General features: G+C 44.5%; 1 protein-coding gene across 1 annotated transcript; it reads right to left on the bottom strand.

Annotated features, from left to right (window-relative positions):
- Positions 1 to 1,829: 1,829 nt before the first annotated feature.
- Positions 1,830 to 23,693, bottom strand: taf5l (TAF5-like RNA polymerase II, p300/CBP-associated factor (PCAF)-associated factor). The gene is made up of 10 exons (XM_063197738.1): positions 23,562 to 23,693; positions 22,798 to 22,939; positions 22,316 to 22,420; positions 19,726 to 19,925; positions 16,979 to 17,230; positions 13,558 to 13,737; positions 12,755 to 12,901; positions 10,379 to 10,675; positions 8,891 to 9,134; positions 1,830 to 6,749 (listed from the first exon to the last, which is right to left on the bottom strand). Exons 2-10 carry the CDS (start codon positions 22,934 to 22,936, stop codon positions 6,352 to 6,354), a joined length of 1,962 nt encoding a protein of 653 aa, XP_063053808.1. The 5' UTR covers positions 22,937 to 22,939; positions 23,562 to 23,693; the 3' UTR covers positions 1,830 to 6,351.

Consider the following 23,693-nt stretch of genomic DNA (forward strand, 5'->3'; position numbering starts at 1 on the left):
GGCGGAGTTAAAGGACATTTTTCTTTTCAATGATCCGCTCTATTGTATTATATACCTCAAATGGTAGAAGGTTTGCAGTTATTCTTCTTCTACCGATTGACAAATGTTATTGACAAAAGTCATGCCAGACTTCTTTCAGTCCGAGTGGAGAGATGTTCTCTTTCTTGCGCTGTACCTTCCTCTTTCTACATTCTCTACCTCCCTTCTTCCCCCTCTTTCTCTCTGTGCATGGCAGTAAGCAAGTGATGAATCTACTGTATGCCTGATAATGTCAGACATTTCAAAGTTGTTTTGACTGTCCAGTAGCAAGATGTTCAATGCATCTCCTCCTGTCTCACACCACCATGTTCAGGACCATGCCAGTGATCTCACAGGAGTCTCTCTCACTCTCCCTTTACCTACTTCTCTGCCGGTCCGCAAGACTTGATCTACAACTGCATGACAAAAGAAAAAAAAAGAAAAACATTGGAATGTGGCATTAATCTTGTGTGTTGTACTGTGCATGTCACTGGAGGATTCATATTTCACATTCCAAGCAGTAGGGCTGCACAATTAATCGAAAAATAATCAAAATCGTGATAAAATAGTGAAATCGAACTCATGATTTTAATCGTGATTTAATCGTGGCAATAGTGACCTACTTTTGAGAGCGTCCTTGAAGCCAGAACATACTGACAGGCTGGTGTTTCTGGACAGAAATCTGTCCACTTAAGTTTCATGCTATTGCTTTTACATAATTATTACAATTCATTTTATTTTGCTCATCCCGTATGTAATTCATTCTTGGTTATATTTCATCTTGTTATAATTTTCAAAAAAATCTGCAAAAATCAATAATCGTGATTAATAATCGTGATTATGATTTTTTCCATAATCGTGCAGCCCTACCAAGCAGTCTATTGGAGCTACATCTATAGAGGTAATCGTTTTATGGGTGAGCGGTTAGGGCGGTTAGGGCGTCAGACTTGCATCCCAGAGGTTGCCGGTTCGACTCCCGACCCGCCAGGTTGGTGGGTGGGAGTAATCAACCAGTGCTCTCCCCCATCCTCCTCCATGACTGAGGTACCCTGAGCATGGTACCGTCCCACCGCACTGCTCCCCATGGGGCGCCACTGAGGGCTGCCCCCTTGCAGGGGTGAGGCATAAATGCAATTTCGTTGTGTGCAGTGTGCAGTGTTCACTTGTGTGCTGTGGAGTGCTGTGTCACAATGACAATGGGAGTTGGAGTTTCCCAATGGGCTTTCACTTTCACTGTTTTATCACTATTAAGCGTGATTTTGATACCAAAAGACAAGTGGCAGACGAGTGCCCTACCAGTTGGCCACGGCAGGGCCTGATTGATATTTTTAAGCTTTTAACTCTAAATAGTACACTTCAAAAGCTGTTTGAAGCGGTTTTAATAAAGAAATTTGCATTAAGTGGTTTCATCTGAAGTGAATCTTAGAGAACACATTTTCCACTCAATCACCTTTCATGACAGTAGAAACTCAAATGTCAGTGTTTCCAATGTCGAACATAGCAACATGGTATCATGACACTGCATAGAAATTTCATACGTCTACTTGAACAATCTGTTCCATGTGCGCACCGCGACTTTGAATTAAGTCGTGCTCTACAACGCCCTGTCCACAATCATCTTTGGCCGGACCCAGGACAAAGTCATCTGAATGGGCCCCCCCGCCCAATACATATAATGTAATGGGAACCCAATTCTGGGCCCCCTCTCTTACTGGGCCCAGGACGGCTGACCACTTTGACACCCACTCCCCTGTCGGATTCCCTGCAACTCATTGCTATAGCCACATTAATGCCACCAAAACTTTCAAATGTTCACTGTACTTTTCAAATCTTTTTATTTTCTCAACGCCATTGCGTCAGTCACACATCATCCTCCTCCTCTCTCCGCTCTTAAATGTAAAAATAACATTTGATATCTATACAATGACGACCACAGAAACAGCGGCCTGGGTATTATTAACAAATAAAGGGAAAAAAAATAAAACACCACAAAAATATATATTTTACAGGTTTTCGACACACACACACAGACAAGAACATTGACAAGGGCTGGGAAAAGTCCGCCCCAGTGGCTTGCTGGTTTGATGCTGTGTGTGTCCAACAGTGCAGAACTGGCCTGAACCCTCGTGCCCCCCCCCTCAATACTGCTGTACAGATGTGGCTGAGGCCTCTCATATAAAATGTTTGTACATGTGGGTGTATGTTTGGAGGTCAATGACGTTTTTAGCACAAGTCAGGGTGGTGTAAGCAACCACAGCTAATGGCACTATTGTATGGATTGAAAGGTTTTTTTGTTTTGTTTCAGTGGATTATATGAGAAGCATATTCATTGCAGTACATTAATTACCAATTGATTTATGGACATTAGCTGTGGTAGTACAACCTGATTTCTGAGCCCAAAAAACGTCATTGACCCATCTATGTATGCATGCTTGTGTGGATCTGGTAGGTTGAGATTTGTTATTTGAATAGCACAGATCTGCTTGATCCACTTGTCAGCCCTTGATACTCAAACAAACCTCAACCATATTCCCCACAGACACAGAAAGAAATACAGGCAAAATGTATTCAATTCCAGTTTCAGTCAGAGAATGTATGGACATACAGCTTCAGAGACGTGTATAGACTTCAGGTGTGTATTAGCTTTTAAGGACCAAAGGCCATCACACATCTTTGATCAGTTTCATTTCACTTGTTCACGTTTGACTTGTTCACCTTTCACACCATGTAGTTGCTAATGTGATTTTGTGTGGAAAAAGGGGCTTTGCATAAAGAATTGTGCGATACAAGTTCAAAGTTCACATTCTAGTGCAACCCAACATTTGTTGTTAACATGTAAAGCCCTTCTCATGATTCCTTATCCAGATATGTCATACTAGTAAACACATGCTAGCAATACGCTATGTGTTCAGCTTAGATTTTCTCCATTCAATTAGCTTAAAGCAACACTGTACCATTTCTGGAAATGAGCTCATTTCACCCCTTTTCCTCAGTTAAATGATTCAGTTTTTCCTTGCTTCTGTTCTTTCAGCCGTTCTCTTAGTCTGGTGATCCTACTTCTAGTTACAAGCTAGTGATTATCACTGCTATATCTTATGGGTCCACCTAGCAACTAGCTGAACCCACAAGATTCCATAATGTATGCTAGCCTGGAGGTAAAATTAGCATTGTCAGACTCAGAGAACAGCTGGAAGTACAGAAGAAAGGGAACATCTGAGTTAGTTAACTTGATAAGGGGAGGTGTAAAATTTGCTTATTTCCAGAAATGGTACAATATTTCTTTAATTGAGCGTGCTTTAATGGCTTTACAGAGCATCGATTGAGTTAAGGCATATCCAATACCATTCATCATTGAGCACTGGCACAATACCGACATTGAGGGGGTAAGTAAAGAGTAAAGAGTTAAGACAACAATGACTTCTTGATCCCGTCCTGCCTTTCTCTGACTGCTGGTAGACAGTGTGTATAACCATAACATGATACATATCACGATGCGCATCAATGTGTATACACATCCAATGACACAGTTGTTCTCCAAAGGGAGAGAATACACTGACTTGTCAGTCCTCATCTGATTCATAATGAAAGGAGGGGTTACACTTTACTTCACGACGGTGTCATACCTATGACATAACAGTGTCAAAGCAGTGTCATAAACATAATGTTAATGTCATAAACATGTCATGGCCAATGAAAAGTTGACATAGTTAGGCCCGTCTTTACCATAACGGAATTTCACTTAATGACAAAGCCATAAAATGTTTTAATATTGTTTATGATACATACGTGACTGCAATTATGACAATGTTATGACACTGTTATGTCATACGTATGACACCGTTGTCAAGTAAAGTGTTACCAAAGGAGGGAGGGGTCATATTTGGCTATTTTCCTAATATTCAGCAGTGCCTTATCATTTCCCTTTCATAACCTCTTGTGACTTCAGTTTGTTTAGCCCTCCTGAAACATAGTGAATATTCAACCACTAAACAACCACAGTTAAAGTTGCTGGTCATTTAAGTTCGCATTTCTGTATTTGAGAGACTCGATCTGAGAGAACCGTTTGTTTAGCCCTACATTCGTGATTGAACGAAACATTTTCACACAACATTCAGCCACAGTGAAAGTCTCAGGTCACTGCTTTTCTAGTGTTTGCTTTGCATGAAACAGAATATCAGGATTCGGAAAGAATATTTTGCATGATGAACAGTGACTGGGTCAATGACGCTTTAGTAGTAGCCATGGGTGGTGCAACCACGGCTACTGGAGCACCTAAGTCACGCCCTCTACTTCCTGGTTCATGGGGCAGAGGGAGTCAACAAATAATTACTGGGCTTGAAATTAGTGGTTTTTCAACACCAATCCAAACCTTGGACCTCCACCTATACACCACAAATCCACCACAACTCGCCTCGTTCACTTCCATTCAATTTTTTTGCAACTTACTGTCCCATGAGCCAGGAAGTAGAGGGCGTGACTTAGGTGCCCCATACCACTATTGTATGAATTAAATAGTTCTCTTTGTTTTTTTTTAGTGGATGATCTCGCTGTGGTTGTACCACCTGATGTCTGCTCATGTGACATACATGTGATTTTCATTTTTTTGCAGAATGTGCAAGTTGAAGTCCAGAAGAAGCTACCCAATGCTTCAGAAAATAGTATTGGTTTGTATGAAAGCATACATTTTGTCTTTGAAAATGTTAACTTTATGTCTTTTCTATGGGTACGAGAATCTCTCGCAGCTGAATTCTCCGTTTTCTACTTTAAGCAATTAACACATTGAAAAGGCCACAAATTCAACAGATATAACCAGATTCCCATGTGCAAGGTGTCAATGACAAGCTTGGAATCTGCACAATCATGATCTATGATGATGACCTCCATATGCCCCTTGGCCTTCTTGTGGCAAGTCACATATTCTGTGAACTGTGGAGACAATAAGCGAACGTTCCTGATTTGTTCAACGTTGATAAGTGAAACCTTGGAGACATCTGCTGCATGGCGGCTGATTGGGAGGAGGGAGAGGTCGAACGGATGAGACATTTCAGCTGTAGCCATGGTGACAGAGTTCCCATGGGTCATTTTGCAACCATGTGACATTGAGTTTAGCCCTACATAATGAATGAACAAAACCAATCGTCTTTGAAGTTGAAGTCTCCAGACTTGTCTCCTCAAGTTCAAGTCTTGGGGAGAGAAAAAGAATGAAAAGTTTCTGAAACATTTGGCCACAGTGAAGTTTCCCAAGTGATGGCTAAAGTTGTTGTTGTTCCTTCTTTTTTACAAACAACCAGCCACAATGATGAAAAATGAAGAGCTCACAGCCACAGTTGGAGATGGAGGAGAATGCGATTTCAGAACAAGTGAGCTATGATCCACACTTCCTCAACTAGAGCGCCGTTTCTCCTTTGCCATGCACAGTAGGGTGCATCAAACGCCCCATCTTTTGAAAAGTCTGTTCTGCTTTTGCAGTATTGTTCCTTTGCGTTGTCGTGCCGAAAAGCGAGTCCCTGCCAGAACACGAGTGCCCTCATTGAAACCAATGGCATTTTTTGAGAGAAAATTATACAATTTTTTTGCAGAATGAATTACATAATATATGAACAAAAAATATGCTTGCTTATGAAACAGTACTCGTCCTCCACTTAATATGAGCTATTTGAATGAAACCGTAACATTTGTTATGACAATTCTTCGATTCTTTTATGGAAATAATACTGAAATTGTAACCAGCTCTTTGTAATACTTCCAGAAGGAATGTAGATGCTTTATTGATAGGCTTTCCATCTTAAATTGTGTCGGATTTGTCTGCAAAAATGGGTAAAAAATTGGTCATTGGTTTCCATTGGTTTCAATGAAGGCACTCGTGTTCTGGCAGGGACTCGCTTTTCGGCACGACAGCGTCATCACAACCTCATTGTAAAATGTAGGCCTAAGTTGTAGCAGTGCAAAGGAACAATACTGGAGGAGCAGAGCGGGATTTTGCAAAAGTTTAAATTTTCGAGGGGTGTTTGATGCCACCCTAATGCACAGTAGATTACAGAGTGAAATAATGACCATTTCCCAATGTCAAGTCTTCTAGCCTTTGTAGTGCGTGAAGCGCATAGTCCAGCCTAGCCTCGGAGTTCATCCAATCACTGGCTGTTGCACGCTCTACCAAGGCTAGAACACTTGACCTTGGGAAAAGGTGTGTGTGTGTGTGTGTGTGTGTGTGTGTGTGTGTGTGTGTGTGTGTGTGTGTGTGTGTGTGTGTGTGTGTGTGTGTGTGTGTGTCTTGGCTAGAGTTCCTGTTTCTTCTGTGCGGTGTATGTGTGTGTGTGTGTGTGTGTGCCTTGGCTAGAGTTCCTGTTTCTCCTGTGCGGTGCCCGTCACCATCAGCAGGTTACAGGCCATGAATTGGACGTTGAGGATGCTGCTGGTGTTTCCCGTGTACAATCCCACCAGCTCGCTACTCGAACCGTCAGCCGCCGCAGCCGAGGCCGACGCCGCACTATTCCCACCTCCTCCAGCGCCTCCGGCACCCCCTCCTCCTGAAGCCGCACCTCCTCCTCCTCCTCCGCTGTGGCTGTTGCGTATGTCCCAGACCCTAACAGAGTTGTCCAGCGAGGAAGAGGCGACGAGGCTGGAGTCGGGGCTGAAGGAGAGGCCCGTGATGGCGTCCGTGTGGCCACGCAGGTCCTTCACGAGCCCGCCCGATGCCAGGTCCCACAGCTTCAACCGCTGGTCCTCACCACCTGGGGGAGAACAACAGGATACATGTGAATTAATACATAAATTATATATTATAATTATACATCATAATTAGCTAGGTCCCACAGCTTCAAACGCTGGTCCTCACCGCCTGGGGAATTAAGAGAGTAAAAATAACACACTGATTTGAATTGACTATCGTGTGTGTGTGTGCACTATGCATTTGCAAGTTAACGCGTGCTCCACAATGCCCTGAGACAGGTTAGGTTTAAGGATGGCTTTTGGTCTGGGCACAATTACACAAAAACTAAAATCGCCAATCCCTTGCTCATTTCGCCGTTCTTGGCAAAAGTAGAGCAGCAGAAACATTTACATCCAAAAGGTTATGCAACATCAGGAGTAGGCCTATGTTAAGAAAATGGCTGAGCCAAAAAATGTAGCATCACCGGATACTGACAAGTCAAGGGTAGCGTGAGCAATACAACAGCCTACTGAAATTGGCAGGACTATTATTATGAACTGTAGTCAGTTACAGTTTCAATCGTTTGACCTGCTGAGTGTTGCGCAAAGCTGAGGGAGAGCACTGGTGTGCATTCACCTGGTACAAACTACCTCTTTACTTATTGCAATTAATGTATCTTGTATTTTACATTACATTACATTCAGGGCTCTAAATTAACTTTTTCCACCACCAGCCAATTTGGCTAGTGGACATTTTTTCTTACCAGCCAAACAGAAGTTCAACTAGCCATTTTTTTCAATCTCGCCAAAATAAACTATGTGTTAGGCTTTTTTTTTTTTAATTATGGTAATTTTGTTCAACAATTACACTATATACACTATATATAGGCCTGCATACTATAGGCCTATTATAGGCTATATATTTTTTCATTATTTTTTAACTTCTGCTTTATTTTTAACTTTCATTACTTAGGCCTAATCAATTTGATTAGTTTTTGTTCAATTCCTCTGAAAACAGCTGAATCACATCACACAAGCCACTCACATAACAGACCTTTAACATACAGTAACCAAGCACACAGCAAAACTCTCCAAAACCTCACATAGGCCTACGCACACCCCAAGGAAGGAGAAGTGATGAGAGGAAAAGGAGAGGAGGAGCTCTTCTCTTATCTACCATGCGCAACAAAATGACAAGAAGCCTAGTTTAACTAAAAGTAAATAATATCACGGGAATCTTCGATTCCTTTGTTACTTCCACAGCTTCGTCGTTGGTTGCTTTTTTGTTATTTGTTTTCTTTCCGATGGCGTGGGCTTTCCAACTAAGTTGCGCCAGGACTCGGAACATTTCAGAAGACAACTGAACTGACAGCTACGCTCACACTACTCTGACAGTCAGCTCTCTTCCTCTGCCCTTGTCGCAATTTTGTTCCACAACCACTTCTTTTTTAAAGTCACTAGGCCCCTACTATTACTGTTACAATTACTACTAGCATTCACCAACACACAGAACTTTGCTCTAACCACCGCCACATTCTCATCACTCGCACAAAACATAATCTGCGTTAGTCATGTTATTGAAACGGTCAGGGCCTCGCTGCTTCAAAAAGGCAGCCTGTTACAGCAAGGTTCAGCCTAGTAATAATAGCAGTAGTGGCGTTAAAAAGGTTGTAGCGAAATCGACGAGAGCATAGGAGGAGAGCTGCCTGTCAGAATAGTGTGAGCGTAGCTGACAGAAGGCTGGTCGTCTGAAATGTTTTCAATGCTGGCGCGCGCAACAGCATGGAGTTGCTGCTCGCTGCACTGGAAAGCCCATGGTGGGAGGCTATACGTCGTGACGCTAGTGTCCATGGGTAATGTAGGAAATCTCGCCTTAAGGGCTCTGCATACTTAACGTGCGCACGTTCGTCATAGCAGCGGTTTACCGTTCATAATTTACTGTACTCGGGCGCTACTGGCCAAATTGGCGGGTAGGTATTTTTTTCTACTAGCCAAAATTAATTTTCACCCGTGTTTGGCGGGTTGGCGTGTGTTAATTTAGAACCCTGATTACATTTATCTGACACTTTTATCCAAGGCAACATACAGTAATTATTTTTCAGGGCATTGGTTACAGCCCCTGGAGCAATGCGAGGTTAAGTGCCTTGCTCAAGGGCACCTCAGCCATGGATGGAGATGTAGGGAGAGGTCGATCCTATCCCCACCCAAACCCCCCCCAACCAACCTGAGGCGAGGTATCGTCCGTCGGGTGAGAAGGCGAGGGAAAGCACGGGGCCTCTGTGGCCGGTGAAGAGGCGAACCGTCGCCCCCTGCTGGGCGCTCCAGAGGCGCACCGTCTTGTCGGAGGAGCCCGTGGCCAGGTATCCGGAGTTGGGGTGGAAGCGAACGCAGTCCACGTCCGTCAGGTGGCCCGCATAGAGACGGAGCGGGTAGGCACGCGACGGAGTCCACAGACGAGCCGTGCGGTCCTGTGGAAAACATAGGAGACGATAAGATTTATTTTGTTATTACATTATAAAACCCAACTAAGCGTACCAAAACAGTCCTATTTTTTTCTCCTGACCGCCAGAGGTGGTGCTTTCATTTGAAACTCATAGAACAGTGGCTTTAGATAACCCTGGTTTTTTTTCTGATTATGATGGCAAACCAAACTTAATTTCATTATATAGTAAGCAAGCCTGTCGCCAGTGAAATATATGACATGTTTTTTCAATCAAAATGTCTTTGTTTCCAAAATATTTTTTTAATCATGATGATGTTGAAGAGCTTTTACAATTTAATTTACTATGATTCCAAGAAAAAAAGAATCATTGCTAACCAGTTACCAGTTAGCAACATAGTAGGTTGCCTACTGGAAATTGCATAGCAACCAAGTAAGTTGCTAACTTAGTTAGCAACGACGCTTTCGAGAAACGCACTCCTGGGCTGTGTCTCAAATGCCGCACTTGTGCACTTCGGGCACTGTTTTTCAATGCCTAGGGCGCTCACGCTGTAAACTTCAGTGGAGCCAGTGCACTGAAATTGCCAGGATGATCCCCTAACAATGGCGGAAAAAATGCAGTGCTTGAATGATGGACACTGCACGCACTAAACGGCGGCCATGTTGACAATGACACAGAGGAGATGTGGCATTTAGTTCAGTAGAAGAGTTTGGTCAGCAGTCTCCTAATTCTCTAAGTAATGTTGATTGGACACCAACCTTTTCATGCCAACCAAAGCATTGTATGTGTGATTGCTGTCCTCTGGGGTGAAGGAAATGGAAATACAAGCACCAGACGCTGTGCATTGTAAACAGTAGCCAACTCATATTTTGGCGAGCTAATGCCATGCTCAGCCGTCACTTCCAGTGAGTGCACAGTGCTCAAATTTTTCCACAACACTATGCACTTAAGACCTCAGTGCACTGTGTGCAGTGTGCACTGACTGTCAGTGCACTGACTAAAGTGCGTCATTTGAGACATAGCCCTGGTCTCTCTAACCTGCGATGCGGTGGCGAAGTACAGGCCACAGGGGCAAGGTCTCCTAACCGAAGGTCTCCTAAAGGGGCGTTAATCCAACATAAAGTGGATAACGGAAAGAAACAAAATGACGCTTTTTGTTAGATCCACCTTCTTTGATAGTAGGTTGCCTACTGGAAATTGCATAGAAACCAAGTAAGTTGCTAACTTAGTTAGCAACGACGCTTTCGAGAAAGGCACTCCTGGTCTCTAACCTGCGATGCGCTGGCGAAGTACAGGCCACAGGGGCTGACGGACACGTCCCATACGGGGTAGGCGTGTCCCCGGTAGACGGCGGCGCAGGCGAAGCTGGATAGGTCCCAGAGCCGCACGGTGGCGTCCTCCGAGCAGGACAGCAGGGCTTGGCCCCCTCCGCCATGGGCACGCGACGTGCCGCTGCCACCGCCACCGCCACGGGTCCCCTGGCCCTCCGCCAGGAAGGCAGCGCGGTACACCGGACCACAGTGGCCACGCAAGGTGACCATCTCACTGCCCGACGAGTCTTCATCATCCTGATTGGGGACACACACACGCACACGCACACACGCACGCACGCACACACACACGCGCACACACACACACACACGGAAAACAAATGAAGAGTTTTATTTGCAAAACGGCGTATCCACCATTTTTGACTTTTGCATTTTATTATTGAAAATGACTGTTCAGAGGTCCCATAACCTATGTGTGAATTCAAATATGTATGCAATGCAATGGAATGCCTAATACAAAAATTTCCCAACATTCTACAAAATGGAGATACACTGTTTTGCTAAAACACTCTTCAAATATATGCAATATAATATAACATCCTACAGGATATAATATAATAAAATATAACAATATAATAAAACAAATATTCAATACAACGTCCTACAGGAAAATGGTTTGCAAAGTGTGAACCCTCCACAATTAGAGGGTACCACCATAACAACATACAGGGGTGAAACTGAAACACCTGCCATTTTAGTGTGGGAAGTGGGTGGCCAAACGTCATTAATTGCAAGAGCAGAGCGTGAAGGTTCAATTGACAGGGTAAGAGTTTTGCTCAAAATATTATAATGCACCAGCAAGACTTTGTGATGCATCAATAGCCACGGTATCCAAGGTAATGTCTGCATACCACCAAAAGGGATTAACCACATCCAACAGGATTAACTGTGGACGCAAGAGGAAGCTGTCTGGGATAATAGGGTGCTAAAAAACATAAAACCACAGTTGCCCAAATCACGGCAGAATTACAGGGGTGATGGTGAAAAAAAATTCTGAGCCTGAACTTTTTTTCCCTGCTCTAACGACGACGACAAGATACTGCATAGTGACGTAACGTAGGCCTATTTTGACACATTATTCAAACATTTAATAGCCTGTGTATGACCATTATTCAAGCCAGATAGTAGAAGAAACCCCTGAACCTGTAGCACTTTCTGAGATAAGAATAACCTAATGGCTAATTATTATCAATGTTTTTATTTTTGCAAACTCTGTCAAGCCTGAAATCAGGCATGGACCCTGGATACTATCAGCCCTGGAATTAAATGTGCTCCTCCACTCTCCTGTTTCCACCAGAATGGCCCATGAAGAGCTCCAACAGGTTACACAGCTGGTCACCCAAACATCCCTTTCAGACAGCTTCCTCTCACATCCACACTTACGTGAAATGCAAGCCACAAGTACAATTCGAGGACGGGAGTCCGCGTATCGGAAAGAACCTCTTGTGTGTGTATGTCAGTGGTTCTCAACCTTTTTTGAACAAATGCCCCCATGACCTCATTATAAGCCTCCCAACGCCCCCTTGATCTCATCATAAGACTGTCAATGTCCCCCTTAGTATTACAAAATGAAATGGACTAATGCCACCCAATAACAACTAAGTACCGTCCCCTCTCAGCTGTATCCTTCTCAACACCCCCCTAATTTAGCTCGCCAACGTCGCCCCCTGGGGGGGCTATACCGCCCCCTGTTGAGAAACACTAATGCAGGGCTATTCAACTACAATTTCATCTGGGCCACATTTCGAAACCAAGAACTGCAGTCGGGCCACACATTTTCAGACATCACCACCATTGAAATGACACTTAAAATCAGTAGTCCACAAACAAATTTTAAACATGTTCCTCTGACCTAAAACTTAACCACATTGAATGTGAATGTGTAAGACAAGCAGAAGATTCACAAGCAATAATGTGTTGTACTGCAGTAACAAAACTGAAATGTATACTGCTTCAGTTGGGGGCCATGCCTGGGCCGCATGTGGACTGCATCTGGGCCGCATGTGGCCCTCGGGCCTCCAATTGAATAGCCCTGACGTACAGTATGTCATGGATCTGTCCTGCTCTACAAAGGCAAAATGCAGTAACTAGGCCTACAGTACATAACTGTATTTGGTTAAAACTCAGTTGAGACTGGACATGGTCTTCATTACACTTCCTTTAACTTGTGTTAAAGCCTCATGGTCCAAATGTGTCCCAGATAGATTATTATTTTAGCAAATTTGCAGTAACTACCATATAATATCAAGGCTTTGAGGGCATTTCTTGCCAGTTTCGATGTTGACGTAGTTACTGCACTAATGTATGTAAACTCACCTCCTCCTCCAGGAGGTCACAGGCCAGGTGTATCCGCGACACGTCCACCCTGTGGGGACCGGCCTTCAGCTTGCGTGCCCTCAGGCTCCACAGCTTCAGGGCAGAGGTGTCGAAGGCAGCAGCCAGGAGACGACTGTCAGGTGACACCTGAAGGCAAGGCATGATGACAAGACACATTTATAAGGAGAACACATTTCAAACACAGATTTTGAATGAAGGAAGCGAAGGACAGCAATCCTCATATTTTTTTTCTTTGTTTTTTTCGCCCACCAACGTTTCGGGCAGAGCCCTTTACACGCTGAAGAAGGGCTCTGTCCGAAACGTTGGTGGGCGAATAAACAAAGAAAAAATCTGAAGAGTGCTGTCCTTTGCTTCCTTCATTCATTTATGTTTTATGCGGGATTCAGCACCCAGTCAAGAACTGTGACAATAATTAGCCGATAGTGTGAGCGTCTCCTCCAATTTTTTTTTTTTTTACAGATTTTGCTCAATGTGTCTCAAAAAGTGAAAGCAGAAGATGAAATGAGAATTACATGTAAAAATGCTGAAAAGGGAAAAGATAAAAGTATAAAAACTCTTTATTTTATATACTCTATATTTTTTGGTTTGTCTTCCTACGAATAAAATGTATTATTTCATTGTCATTCAAATAAAAACATAAATAAATATAAAACAGTAATAAGCAGTTATAAAATCTATGAATAAAATGTATTATTGCATTATCATTAAAATAAAACAAATAAAAATAAATAAAAACAGTAATAATAAACAGTTATGAATTCGGAATCCAACGTTAACGACACCTCTGCGGCGTTGAGCTGCTGGTCGGTGTGTTGGAAGGCGTAGAAGCAGACGGTGGTGAGCGAGGGGGGCCCCTCTCGTACCCTCCTGATGGAGTCCTGCAGGGCCTCCAGGGCCGCCTCGCTCTGGGGCAGACCCAGCGGCCGCCCCAACTCATCTGGGAGGTCGTTCACACCGCCGCCCTTGTCTGGGGCGGTACCTGGGAAGGCAGGGGAGAAGAGTGGGTTCAGTGTATGTGCAACATGTGCAACATGTACTGTATCTATTTTGAGTCTGTTGTGCAGAATAAGTATACAGTATGACCAGAGATTCTTTAAGTATAGAGATATGCCATTGTAATAGGTTTCTATGGGCTCCTAACATGACCAGGTTCCGGTCTGCCTAAAGGGGCGTGTCATAATACTCCTAGCATTGAATAGAACAGTCCTTAGGTCTGCCTAGGTCTGCCTAAAGGGGGATTTCCCCCCACTCCCCCTTGCTATAATAGAACCCGGAAACAATGGGCCAATGGAACCTCTCTCTCTCTCTAATCTCTCTGGTGTCACTGCTGTGCAAAAGGCCTCCCCAACTCATCAGGGATGTCATTCACACTGCCCTTATCTGGGGCGGCATCTAAAGAAGATCAGTGTAGCAGTTTAACGTTTTAGAACTGAGCAACATGTGCAATGTATCTGTTTTGAGTCTGTTGTGCAGAATATGTATGACGGCTATGCCAAAGGCCTCCCCAACTTATTAGAGATGTTGTTCCCCCCTCCTTGGACAATTTTCTTTGGTTACAGCCAGGGCTCCGAACCGGTTCAGGGAACGAAAACGAAAAACGAAAACGAACGAAATTTTATGGAATTTTACAAGGAACGGAAACTGAAACGAAAACGAAATGGTCTTCAAGTGTTCCGGAACAAAAACGTTATTCTGAAATCCACAAACCGGTTAATAACGGTTTTTTTTTCGTTCTCTATATTTCATACAAGTGCACGATTTTGTTTGAGGAGTAACCATGGCGACGAGCAGTCTTTTAGTTCGGCTACTGACGTGTATGAGGGGAAACATGCATAGGCCTAATAGGCTACAGCAACAGCATTTTGCTTCACCTGAGCTCTTGCCGCCGATTGATAAAATATTGAGGAGCATTGGCCAATCAGAGTGCGACTGTGCATTGTATGGAGAAACTTCCTGGGTAAATTTTAGGATGTGCTTCTCCTCAGAGATTTTGATAGGAAACCAGAACTAAACTGTCTCTGTTCTCCTGGCTTTCTCGTAGTGATTGGAAGTTGGCTCTAATAAACCCGCCCTAAAGTTGTTGACCACCAATATCAAATAAGTTTTTGTAAGAGAAATGGCACTTTACCCGCGCTGTTCTTCAGTCTCATTCACGGACAGTAGGCCTACAGAGTTTTATATTGACACCATGGAGAGCAAAAGAGAACATGTCTTGAGATCGGTGTTGGGATTCCTACAGGGACAGAGTATTTGGACCATACAGTCTATGATTTGCAAAGGAATTGGATAGGCGATTTGATGAACCTAATTCGCAGAGTGCTCTCGAGAGGCAACTGGTGGGTAAGTCATGTTTAGCTTACTACTTGTAATGGCACCGCCGAGTGCCTCGATGTTCAATGCGGTTATGGCAAATTATGTTGTCGTAAAGTTACTGAAGTGCTTTTGTTGTGCGCAGCGTAGGCTATCCCACTGTCGGTTGTAGAGAAGAGAGGTGAGAGCTGGCGTTTTATGTGCTGTAATCAAGGACGTCTTATTTATCTGTTGTTGTGGTCAATGCGGGATAAAGTCATTCGTGGCAGATGGACAGACGCTAGCTGACGTTAGCTGGCCCGCTCAATGTTTCGATGGTTTCCTCAGTAATATTGCGCAATATTTCCTGGCTGTCATCACGAGTAACAGTAGGTCGCGTGTGACAACAAGCAGGGATAGAGAAAGACAGCGCATTTGTTGTTGTTTAAGTTATTATTCTCTTCTGTCGTGCAGAGGGCTGGGCTGATGGGATGGACTACGTGGAAACTCTTACTATTTTGTGACGCTTGTCTGTTAAGGCTACAAAAGGTCTCCGGTTTTGTGGTGATGGACTTGCACTGGAATGGTTGGTAGCCGATAGGCCTATCTGAGAGCATATCCGAGGTTTCAGACTATGCAACCTGTCCCTTCTCTAGAACTAGTGACCCCTTGCATCGTGCACATCTCAAACAGTTTGGGATTTTTTGTGGAGCAAACTGTGTCCCTTTTACTTACACGTTTCACTTGCTGCAAACCTCATCATGGCCTAGCCTATTAAATAGAGCTAGGCAAGAACTGAAATCCATGCCTATCGACACCTCTTATGCTGACGTTTACCTGCGCTATTCCAGAGATTTTTTTAGGAACTCTCTTATTTTTTAAAAACTCTCTCTGGCTATTCTGTATGCCTCCCTAATCAACATCCACCCACCGCTACTGGGCTGGCATAGGCTACTTTTGATAAGAATTATAGGCATCCGGTTAAATCTGCCAGGATGGATAGCCCATCTGAGTGTTTTTGGGTGTGTTATTATTTTTGAGAATAGCTGTGTAAATCAAGGGGAAATAATGAGTACGTCTATTCTAAGATAAAGTCCACGAAAATAGACTTAATATGGCCGTTAAACACTGCAGGAACGTTAAGAACGAACGTTATTTTTCGTTCCGAACCGGTTCAGGAACGATATTTTTGTGGGGGAACGATTGCAGGAACGAAAACGTTAAACTGAAACTTGCCTGAACCGTTCGGAACGGAACGTTTGAAAAATAATTTCGTTTTCAAGCCCTGGTTACAGCACCATTGGATGACAACCCCTCCCCCCTCTCCTTGTCCACTATTCCCTGACTTCATGTTATGAGGATGACGGTTTGTTTGTTTGTTTGTTTTATGTTTTTGTTTTTGTGTTTACTAAAAACCTAATAAAAAGTTAATCACAAAAAAAAGAGATGTCGTTCCCACTGCCCTTGTCTGGAGTGGCACCTGTAAATGGTGAAATAGTTCAGTGTTACAGGGCAGAGCAACAAGTGCAATTTGTCTTCATTTGGCAATATAAGTAGGAGTGCTGTAGCCAGCAGGCTCCCCTCACATGGAGATGAGGGATTATCTCTCACACACACAAACACTCAACACTTAACTGTATACAGTATTGCTGTTGGTGTTATTGTGTGTTGCACTGGGCAACTTCCAGCTGAAGGCGAGTACCCTACAAAGGGCACCATGGTAGCGTAGCATAGCGTAGCGTACACACACACACACACACAATGATAGCTGATGCATCATGGTAGCGTAGCATAGCGTACACACACACACACACACACACACACACACACACACACACACACACACACACACACACACACACACACACACACACACACACACACACACACACACAGACACACACAGACACACACAGACACACACTTCAAGCCAGACTTACCTGTAGTAGTGTTGTTGGTGTTGTTGGCGCTGCTGGCGTAGAGCTGGTAGTGTGTGCGTGGCGTTGGGGTGACCTCTAGCTGCAGGTGAGTGCTGAGCACTCTACACAGCGCCCCGTGGTCGTCACTCTGCAGGTACCTGAGCAGGTAGCTGTGAGCCGCGTCCGACAGGTGCACCACGTACTTGTGCTCCAGCAGGGCACACAGCTTGGGGTGAGAGGCCACATCCTGGAGAGAGAGAGAGAGAGAGAGCGAGAGAGAGAGAGAGAGAGAGAGAGAGAGAGAGAGAGAGAGAGAGAGAGAGAGAGAGAGAGAGAGAGAGAGAAGCAAAGATAGGTAGGAGAGAAATAATAAGAAATTAAAAGACAAAAAGTGACAATGTACCTTGATGCCTGTGTGTGTGTGTGTGTGTGTGTGTGTGTGTGTGTGTGTGTGTGTGTGTGTGTGTGTGTGTGTGTGTGTGTGTGTGTGTGTGTGTGTGTGTGTGTGTGTTTGTGTTTGTCTTTGTGTATTAGGATGAGCACCTCAAATTTGACAAACATATAAAGAAAATATGTAAAACGGTCAGACTCAATTCATACACTTACAGATTAATTAGAGACTGTTTGTCATATGACGCAGCTAAAATATACCTCCACTCGATGATACTCTCCCACATAGGATATTGTACTACAGCATGGTCACAGGCAAGTCTCTCAGCAGTTAAACCTCTGGAGAGACTGTACAATCGAGCATTAAAAATCCTAGGTAAGCGGTCCATAAGAACACATCACTGTAACGTCCAGCGGGACCTGAACATGCTAAGCTTTCATAACTACATAGCCTTATCTAACGTCATCTTAGTTCATAAGTGTCTGCATGGTAAAGCCCCTCAGTTGCTTTGTGATAACATCCAACCAATACAGGTTGCTGGGAGGTCCACCAGGAACGCGGTATTGGGCAACTGTAGGGTACCACACCGCAAAACGGTCTTTGGCCAGTCTTCATTCCTGATTAAAGGAACTAATCAATGGAATAGCTTGCCATCTGATATCAAGGCTATTCACAATCATGAGCAGTTTAAAACTCAGCTGATGGAGTTCCTAAAAAGCAACCAGGTATGTAGTCATGTGTGAGTGTGCTTATTGGGTAGAGATTGCAGATTCTTGGGGGGGAGGGGGGGAGGGGGTAGTGGGTGCGTGCATGTGTGTGTGAGAGTGAGGGCAATTGATATGGTGTGTGTGAGGGGGGGGCTGATTTTGTGTGTGCGTGTGTGTGTATTGTGTGGGTGATAATGTGTAAAAATACATAACAGTAAGTACAGGACAGATGTAGGATTGGTAGGAAATGTGACTATGATGTTTAGAGAATGCATGAGATGGATGGAAGAATATACACCAATTTTAAGTATGATTGAAAGTTTCAAAAATGAATGATTGGACTGAATGAGTGTATAGGCTGTTCTTATGATAATACTGTTTTATTTGTTATTGCTGCTATTGTATTGTTTTAAAAGCCCTTCTAGGGACGAGCATTGGAAATGAGCTTTTGGCTATAAATGCTATGATGCCTGCTGTTTTGGTTGTTATGCAACCTACATGTTATGTATCTGTCCCTATCAAATAAACTAAACTAAACTGAACTAAACCTCTACTCTGCCGGAGTAGCGCATTAATAAACAAATCCGCAACACTCTGACCGAACCGCGGCATAGAGAGAAGAGAAGCAGTAAGTGCCATTATACAAAACATAACAGAGACACAATGAAACACGGAAACGGTAAACAGATACTCACGCTGCCATCGCGATGTTGCAATAAAACAACAATCGCGAGTACACACACAACGCAGTAACAACACAATAACAGCAACTTCCATTCTCTGTTGAACTGTCAATAGAGTTCACTTTTAAGTCTTGGAACTAATGTAATAACGAGGGTTGGGTCGAAGAGATGGCTTGCTACAGACTTCACCGGCTTTGCGCTGCGCTGCTGCTGCTAGCCTCTACACGTGGGTTTGTTTATGTTGCAACAGAGCGTAGCCTACTGCTCTGTGTTGCAAGTGCGTGTCCACAACCTAACTTGACGTGGCTCTCTTTCAACTGATTGGTTACGTGCAGCGCTGTTTAGATATGATTGGCTATTCGCGGGTCTGTGAAAACGGTGATGTTTTTTGTTTTGTTTTTTTTGAATGCGCATCGAACGTCTAATTTATATTCGTAGAAAAAATTGACACCGCGCTTAAAATTGAAATCGTCCAGGCCTAATGTGTAGCATGTGTAGTATATGTGTGTGTATTGAAGTGTAAATCCCGCACACTGTCCATTCCACCAACAAACTTTAATACAACGTTTCGGTCATCCGACCTTCTTCAGGTTAAGGTTACCTGATTTCTTTACACTTGAATGACAACCCCACTGGGATAATATCCTAGCCACCTGCCCAACTACAGAGGTGTGCAAAAGCGTCTTCTTGAACTGTGTGTGTGTTACCCACCGCTAGCGTATGTATACGAGTGTGTGTGTGTATATGTGTGTATGTGCGCGCATGTGTGTGTGTGTATGTGCGCGCATGTGTGTGTGTGTGTGTATGTGCGCGCATGTGTGTGTGTGTGTGTGTGTGTGTGTGTGTATATATGTGTGTATGTGCGCGCATGTGTGTGTGTGTGTGTGTGTGTGTGTGTGTGTGTGCATATATGTGTGTATGTGCGGGCATGTGTGTGTGTGTGTGTGTATGCGTGTATTACCTGTGCGGTGAGCACTCCTTTCAGCGTCTCCACGGTGGCCCTCTGGTCGGCCTCCTGGGTGAAGAGCGAGTGGAAGCGCGAGTAGAAGGCGTCGGCGGCCGAGCGCAGGCCACACCGGGCCATGTCCAGGTGGAGGTAGAGGAAGAGAGGGTACAGCACGCGGCTCACCTCCGCACCCCACGGCACCTCCGACGAACCCTCTGCAGAGAGAGCGGGAGCACACCACAAAACACTTTCAGTGTTAAAACTGAGTTGAGACTGGACATGGTCTTCATTACACTTCCTTTAAGAAAGCAGAGAATAGCCGTGGCACAGGCGCTGGAAAAAAAACATTTACTTCATTAGTTATTTCACCTCCGCACCGCACCCCACGGCACCTCCGACGAACCCTCTGCAGAGAGAGCGGGAGCACACGACAAAACACTTTCAGTTTAAGAAAGCAGAGAATAGCAGTGGCACAGGTGCTGGGGAAAAAAAACAACATTTACTACATTAGTTATTTCACCTCCACACCCCACGGCACCTCCCACGAACTCTGCAGAGAGAGCGGTGGAAGGGGGAAAAGGGAGCAAACAGGGTTAGCAGTAGCTATAGCACGCTACAGCGCACACACACACACACACACACACACACACACACACACACACACACACACACACACACACACACACACACACACACACACACACTCTCCGACGAACCCTCTGCAGAGAGAGCGGGAGCACACCACAAAACACTTTCAGTTGAAGAACATTTACTTCATTAGTTATTTCACCTCTGCACCGCACCGCACCCCAGCCTACGGCACCTCCGACGAACCCTCTGCAGAGAGAGCGGGAGCACACCACAAAACACTTCCAGTTTAAGAAAGCAGAGAATAGCAGTGGCAGAGGTGCTGGAAAAAAAAAACATTTGCTACATTAGTTATTTCACCTCCGCACCCCACGGCACCTCCGACGAACCCTCTGCGGAGAGAGCGGGAGCACAGGACCAAACACTTCCAGTAGGTGGGGTTGCAGGTTTACCATTTTAAGAATATGTACTATTATGACATCACGTTGGGGGTTCCGCAGGCTCATAGGAGTCTATGTAGAACCTTAGAATCCTGGGGGAGTTCCCCCAACGTGATGTCATACCTACAACCCCACCTTTAAGACAGCAGAGAATAGCAGTGGCACAGGTGCTGGAAAAAAAACATTTACTTCTCCGCACCGCAACCCACCCTACGGCACCTCCAACGAACCCTCTGCAGAGAGAGCGGGAGCACACCACAAAACACTTTCAGTTTAAGAAAGCAGAGAATAGCAGTGGCACAGGTGCTGGGGAAAAAAACATTTACTTCATTAGTTATTTCACCTCCGCACCGCACCCCACGGCACCTCCGACGAACCCTCTGCAGAGAGAGCGGTGGAAGGGGGAAAAGGGAGCAAACAGGGTTAGCAGTAGCTATAGCACGCTACAGCACACACACACACACACACACACACACACACACACACACACACACACACACACACACACACACACACACACACACACACACACACACACACACACAGCAGGGATGCTGCATGTCAGTACACAAGTGTCTAGGCTCTGAAGAATAACATGAGGACTAAGTTTCACTAAAATAATGAATGATGGACTAGTGCAATTATGCAATTACGCAGACAATGAATATTCAGCACTGCTATTCACAGTGTTTGTGAGAACAGTACATACCTGCAGGCTGCAAGCGTGCTTCATTGCAGACACAGTGGACTACACAGGACTCAAGATACACTGGGTTGTCCCCTTATGCCAACACAAGTAGGGCTTTCAGGCCAACCTGAACAAAGCCGGTGCCGGTGCCCGCACCAGTTACGCTCGGTACTAAAGTGCTTATCTGCGAACCGCCCGTGTTCATATCGGGCTCTGAACATTTTCAGCATGTGACTGTGTTAGCCAGATGAACCTGCTGACGGCCACGCTGTCGTCACCTTCGCGGAGGAAAAACAAGTATTTTGCCGTTCGCAATGCAAACCAATTTTCCTGTTCGCGAACGCTAATATCTGTGGCGTGAACACGATTAGGTGCGGGAACGGGCACCGGCACGGCCTGAATGCGCCCAAGGTGTATTCTGGCTGATGCTGGTTGGCCTGAACTAGGGCTGCACAATTAATCGAAAAATAATCAAAATCGTGATAAAATAGTGAAATCGAATTTATGATTTTAATCGTGATTTAATCGTGGCAATAGTGACCTACTTTTGACAGCGTCCCTGAAGCCAGAACATATTGACAGGCTGGTGTTTCTGGCCAGAAATCTGTCCACTTAAATTTCATGCTATTGCCTTTACATAATTATTACAATTCATTTTATTTTGCTCATCCCATATGTAATTCATTCTTGGTTATATTTCATCTTGTTATAATTTTCAAAAAAATCAGCAAAAATCAATAATCGTGATTAATAATCGTGATTATGATTTTGACCAAAATAATCGTGATTATGATTTTTTCCATAATCATGCAGCCCTAGCCTGAACACAGTAACAGTGACCAGAGTGCACATTTCAGATGCTGTGCTGTATTCCCAACAGCTCACTCACCCAGCAGAAAGGTACGCAGCCTGGAGAACTGGGTCTCGTACTGATGGGGGTCAGCCTGAACAGGAGCGGCCGACACGATGTTGGCGCAGCTGGACTCTGTCTGAACTGTGGAGGGATGAAAACATAAAACACAAGGAAATGAAACCATACAGGCTGAGTGAAAGGCTGTTAGAGTGTGCTTATAAAACCTGTTGCAAAGATGCAATCAAGTAGTGCCAGCATTTGATTGGTGTCATGTCAAAGGTAGAGTAGAACTACATTAGCCCTTCTCAATAAAAACAAGCGGTGTGGTTTATTCATAGGTTATTGCTACGCCACTACACCTCACAGTTGCCCCTTTTATGAACAATATTTGTAAAGTTTGTGGTGCCCCCTGACTGGCTGTAATTGGTTGGTGCCACCGGCCCTTATGGATAATCCGGCCCTGGCTACAGACATAAGTAATGAAAAGAAAATAATTGCTATTCGAGTGTAATGTTTACCCGTGAGGTTAGCTGCCATTTCCTCGGCAGTCTGCGAGAGCTTGGCTATCTTCAGGTTCCCCTCCGAGTCCACATACTGCCGCCTCTTCAGGTACTGCGTCACGACGTGCTGAATCTGCTCGGTCCGCACTCGCTTCATACCCTGTCAAAACAGAAACAACACAAAACATATGAAGAACTATCTGTACCACTTGATGAACTAACGCTTCTTTTGTTCGCAATCTTTGTCACTTTGTAAAGAATAGTTACTCTGCCTGCAACTAGCCTTTCGCTTTGTGTCAGTCTACCATGGAGCTTGGGTAATTACCTTGTTACTTTTTATTCACAATCTCGCCTGCAAAAACATAACCCAGAAATAGCACATACATTGCATTGCCCTACAGTACCAGTCTCGCAATGACAGCTGAGCATCACACAGGCCTGTGACTGGAAACGTCACTCAAACGTCTGGCTCTACCTCCCTAGCTTGAAGTGCCTTTCAATAGTCCTAGTCCCGTTTACCATGCAGAGAGCGTGCATCAATATCCTCACAATTTCGTCATGCATTTAAGGCAGCGTTGGGCTAGAGGTACAACGCATCTTCAGCACGTTGGTTTGATACAAGAATTGACGACATACGTGTTTCAGGAACAAAGTTTGCGAGGCCTACAGTTTAGCTTGCATACAAGTGAACTGGTAGCTAGCTAGCATTAGCGTGAGTTTTTTTTTAGCGGGATTGTGGGGAAAACACGACTCTCTTTCAGATGTTGAACTAGGAAACTTACTGCATGTCTTGTTTCCCCTCCTCTGCGTTGAAATAATATTATACATCCGTCAAAACAGTTGCGAAGGGTGAATTTTCACCTAAATCATCACCTGTGTTAACGGTAAATCACTTCTGACCTGCCATTTGCAAG

This window comes from Engraulis encrasicolus, chromosome 1 (assembly GCF_034702125.1).
Source record: "Engraulis encrasicolus isolate BLACKSEA-1 chromosome 1, IST_EnEncr_1.0, whole genome shotgun sequence".
Classification (NCBI taxonomy): domain Eukaryota; kingdom Metazoa; phylum Chordata; class Actinopteri; order Clupeiformes; family Engraulidae; genus Engraulis; species Engraulis encrasicolus.